General features: G+C 54.1%; 2 protein-coding genes and 1 non-coding gene across 3 annotated transcripts, besides 3 other annotated features; 2 read left to right on the forward strand and 1 right to left on the reverse strand.

Moving 5' to 3' along the window:
* Positions 1–155: 155 nt before the first annotated feature.
* On the forward strand, positions 156–270 carry Tco025E_09282. The gene has a single exon (XR_003828667.1). It is a non-coding gene; the product is annotated as a 5S ribosomal RNA (ribosomal RNA).
* Positions 271–581: 311 nt separating this feature from the next.
* Positions 582–633: a microsatellite.
* Positions 634–998: 365 nt separating this feature from the next.
* Positions 999–1,010: a microsatellite.
* Positions 1,011–1,047: a microsatellite.
* Positions 1,048–1,305: 258 nt separating this feature from the next.
* Tco025E_09283 (sialidase) lies at positions 1,306–3,408 on the reverse strand (the record flags this gene model as incomplete). Its single annotated transcript, XM_029376103.1, has 1 exon — positions 1,306–3,408. One exon carries the CDS (start codon positions 3,406–3,408, stop codon positions 1,306–1,308), a length of 2,103 nt encoding a protein of 700 aa, XP_029223779.1.
* A 352-nt stretch (positions 3,409–3,760) lies between these two features.
* Positions 3,761–4,212, forward strand: Tco025E_09284 (uncharacterized protein; the record flags this gene model as incomplete). Its single annotated transcript, XM_029376104.1, has 1 exon — positions 3,761–4,212. A coding segment is annotated over one exon (452 nt), but the record flags the coding sequence as incomplete, so codon positions are not given.

Genomic DNA, 4,212 nt, shown 5'->3' on the forward strand with positions numbered 1-4,212 from the left:
GTGTGTGTGTATGTATGCTTGTTGCGATTTGGGTGTGCCCGTCTATTGTTTTTTTTTTTGTGTTATCTTCGGGTGTAGCGCAGCAGCTCGCACCCCCCACACGCAGTTGCTGTTTGGCGCGCGGCTCTCAACATTCTCAAGAGCGAGGGGCCGGTACGACCATACTTGGCCAAATGCACCACATCCCGTCCGATTTGTGAAGTTAAGCGGTCACAGGCCTCGTTAGTACGGCGATCAGTGATGGCGCTGGAACCCGGGGTGCCGTACCCTCTTCTTTTTCCCCCCACACACACTCTTTTTCTTTTCTTTTCCGTTTCCTCCCGCCCCGCGCCACCCGCTAACCCGCTAGGCGCCCCGTGCGCGCCTTTGCCATCGGCAGGCAAGTAAATAAACAAGCAAATGTGTTTATCGCCGCCGCATGCCCCTCCCGGCCCCTAACCCACGTCGCCCCCGCACAACTGGCAGAGGCAGAAGGAGAGGGATGGGCCGGGATGGGGGGGCCCCGCCCGGGAAAGGCGGCACGCGTGTGCCCCCTGCACCTCGGCCCTTCTTGCCCCCCTTTCCTCCTCCCCTGGTGGCGAGTGTGTGTGAGAGAGAGTGTGTTGCATGTGCCCGGGTGTGTGTGCATGTGTGGAGGAGATAGGGAATCGCACCAGGTGGGTGGTTAGAGAACTACAGTAAAAAAAAAAGAACATCAAAAAAAGAAAGGAAAAAAAAGGAAAAGTCCCGCATCAGAAAAAAATGTCTGTAGCTGTCGCTCTTGAACCCCGCGGCCCAAACCCGGATGTATAGATGCGACGCCAGAAAAAAGCAGTGCATGAAACATCATCCGATGAGAACTGATTTTCGTGGGGGCGGCAAAATTCAAAAGCCCCAAAAGAGTTGTAGGCATATACGTAATCTTCTGGAAAGAGTTTGAGAAAGGACGCAAATATAATGGAATGCACACCGCAACGAAGCGAGCAAAAAGGAAAAAAAATTATTACCTCAAACTCTATCAGAGAGAGAGGAGACAATCACACAGACACACACACACACGGACACGCAGAAAGCCCATTAACAGGGAACGCTTTGCGTCTTAGAAGCCACCCCTGCTGCGCACCCAATCGCATTTTAACCCTAAACACCTCAAATTCCTTTGCGGTGGTGATTGATTCACACTTCTCTTCCAGTTATTTTTCCAAGAGTTGATGAAACCTCTTTGTGGCCAACTAGAATCTTTCCATTATTGGTTAATTCTCACCAGATAACCTTTTCCCTTCCTCCTCATCCTGCGCGAAGGTATCGCTAGATTGCATCTGCCACCTAATTCGCGGATAATAGCAAGAGCAGAGTCAGTAGAAATGGTGTAGTTAGTTGGGTTGAGCTGCCGCCAAGAGGAGGCGCCGCTGACATGTCAACGGCATGGCGGTTGATGATGTCGTCAAACATGCTCTCAGTGGCCGCCGCAATCTTGCTTCTGCCGAGAGAGAGTGTCCGGACCTCACTGGGTTCAAGTCTGCGGTTATACAGCAAGACGTTTTCCACCGTTATATGGCAGTCTGCACCCTTATCGCTGGTCCCATATCTACCAAAAAAGAAGTGGGACACGTCAATTCCATTTAAGTGTACGCCTGAAAGCATTTGTCCCGAGCCCTGCAATGGATCTCCGTCAACGTAGACGGAGCCGAAGCCTTGTTCAAACGCAAGTGCCACGTGGTACGTTTTGTTCAGTTTCCACGATCCAGTTGAGGGAGAAGTTGCTGGCCCATACATTGGGCACCACTGAAGCTTATTGTCGTACGACAGCCCCAGGAGTTTCCTGTTCCCAGAATTATCCAGGCTCACGCCCAGCAAAGGCCTGATACGAGTCGGAATCTTGTGAATAGTTACCGTCGCCACCAGCGTGAAGCGGTAGTTTGCAAACTGGTACCGTCGGTTCTGCCCCTGCCTGCGTACCGGCCACACTGCCCCTGCATTTCGTCCTTTGAACGTAAAACCATGACCCACATTAATTCCATGTATTATGCTTGCGTTTACGCAGCGGTACACGTCCTCCCAGACGCTTTCATTGGCACTGAGTGACAAGAATCCAACAAGGCCGGCGGTGGGGACAGCGGCCCTGCAACCACCCTTTGATGGCGGAGTGCCAGGATCTGCAGGGGTGCAGATGCTTGAGAGGTGGATGTCCTGTGCCTTCCAGGCCCGTACCACGGATTTGATGAGACGCAATTCCTCAATTAAACGTACAAAGACAATACTGTACACCTCGTCAGTGTTGACCTCGTGTAAACAATACAGCTTATCATCCTTGTACAGGACGGAGCTGTAGGCGGCATTCTCATCGCCAATGGAGACTTGCCCAACATCGAAAATACGCTGATTGTCAGTCAGCCAAAGGTGCAGTCGGTCGCGCAGCCACAATCCCTTGAAGTTCAGCGGGTGGGTAAAGAGCATCACACGCTTCCCCTCAATCGTCACCGCAATAAAGCTGCTCTGGCTGCCGGGCTGGTTCGGTATTGGTGAGGTGCCCCACACACGGGAGAGTGTGCCGAGAGCCTCCGTCCACGTCTTCCCCATGTCATCCGACTCGTATACCAGGCGGTGGCGGCCGTCAACACGATTGTTCATGATGAGTTTCCCATCCCACTCAAGTACCACGGGTTCAGAGCAGCCAAACTCGCTCCTGCCCTCCGCGAACTTCCACGTGCTGCCATCGTCCTCGGAGTACATGATCCTTGCGGAAAGCCGTTTCTTCATGTCCGCAACCTGTACAGGGTATACCAGATTCCCATTAGACGCCACAATGGCAACGCCCGTGCCGCCAAGGTACGCTTTTGTGGGCGTTCCTTCAAACTCTGCCGGGAACAACGACTTCAGTGATACAGGCTTCCCCCAACTGATATTTGCGGTTGTCTTGCCGTCCACAGTAGACTTCGTGACCTCACCAACAGAGAGCAGAGGCTCCCAGTCGCTTCCATCAGCGTGTGACGTCCAGTAGCCCTTTGACTTGTTGAAGCTTCCCACCAGGACGTAAAGCTTGTTCCCCTTCACGATCACTGTGGGGTCCACCACACGGGAAACGGAAGATACGCGGCTGTTCTTGATCGCAATTTGTGTCTCCCACGTCTCCCCATCGTCCACGCTGTACTTGACGACCGTCTCAATGAAGGAATTATCGTTGGCCGTGTCGTAGCGGGCATCCGCGACGGCAACCATCACCCCATCCACGTCAACAAGGGCGGGAAGGCGAAACGAGTCAACTACCCGCTCTCTGACCGTGCCATTATTTTCTTCAAATGGCACCGTGGAACTTTTGCGCTTAAAAAGCTCAACTCTGGGCCTCTCTCGCTCACGCGCGTACACAGGTTTGTCGCCGTGCTCCAAAAGCAAAAATAACAAAATCCCACAAAGCACAGAAAATCCCATTTCTGCCTCTCAGATTAGCACTTCAACAAGACTCTCGTCTTCAGAATTCCAAGAGCCAATAATAGTATTTGGCAGCCGCTCTCTCCAAAAAAAAAAGGCTAGAAAACAAGATCAGAAAGGGAAGATAACGAAATAAAAAAAAGGAACCAAAACAGTACAACAAAGACAGCTTTGTCGCTTAGTAGCCTGAAGGTTCAGCATACGATACAACGGAACCACAGAGCAGAGGAGTTGAAGAAAATATAAAAAGTAACGCACGAGAACGCCATCGACATTCCCACAGACGCACAGACACAGCAGCAGCAGTAAGACCTCAAAAAGCAAAACAAAACGAGAAAACAAGAGCCAATCTATGGGGCTGTGTGCAACTCGCAGGCGCTACACGGCGGGGGCATCAGCATCCGGAGACGTCATTCGCGTCGGAAGCGCCGAGCCGGCCCACGCACGCCGCGTGGCTGTTAGCGCGCGAGACGGGCAGAACACGGGCGATGAAAACAAGGTGAGGGGGCGTCGTGGGTGCGGGCGCCCGCCCCCATCACCCCTGCTCCGTCTAGGGCGAGAAGAGGGGCGGCCGCCGCCGCACGCCTACGCGCGCTCGCCGCGGAGGCAGAGGGCCAGGTGGATGTCCTTCGGCTGGACCGTCACGCGGCCGCTGTGGATGCACGCGCGGTTGGTGTCGGCGAGCAGCGACACGACGTACGACTCCGTCGCCTCCTGCGCCGCGAGGATCGCGCTGCTCTGGAAGCGCAGGCCCTCCTTCTGCGCCCCCGACACCTCCCGCACCAGGCGCTGGAAGGGCGCCTT

This window comes from Trypanosoma conorhini, assembly GCF_003719485.1.
Source record: "Trypanosoma conorhini strain 025E chromosome Unknown Tco_14.4_contig_01051, whole genome shotgun sequence".
Taxonomy (NCBI): domain Eukaryota; phylum Euglenozoa; class Kinetoplastea; order Trypanosomatida; family Trypanosomatidae; genus Trypanosoma; species Trypanosoma conorhini.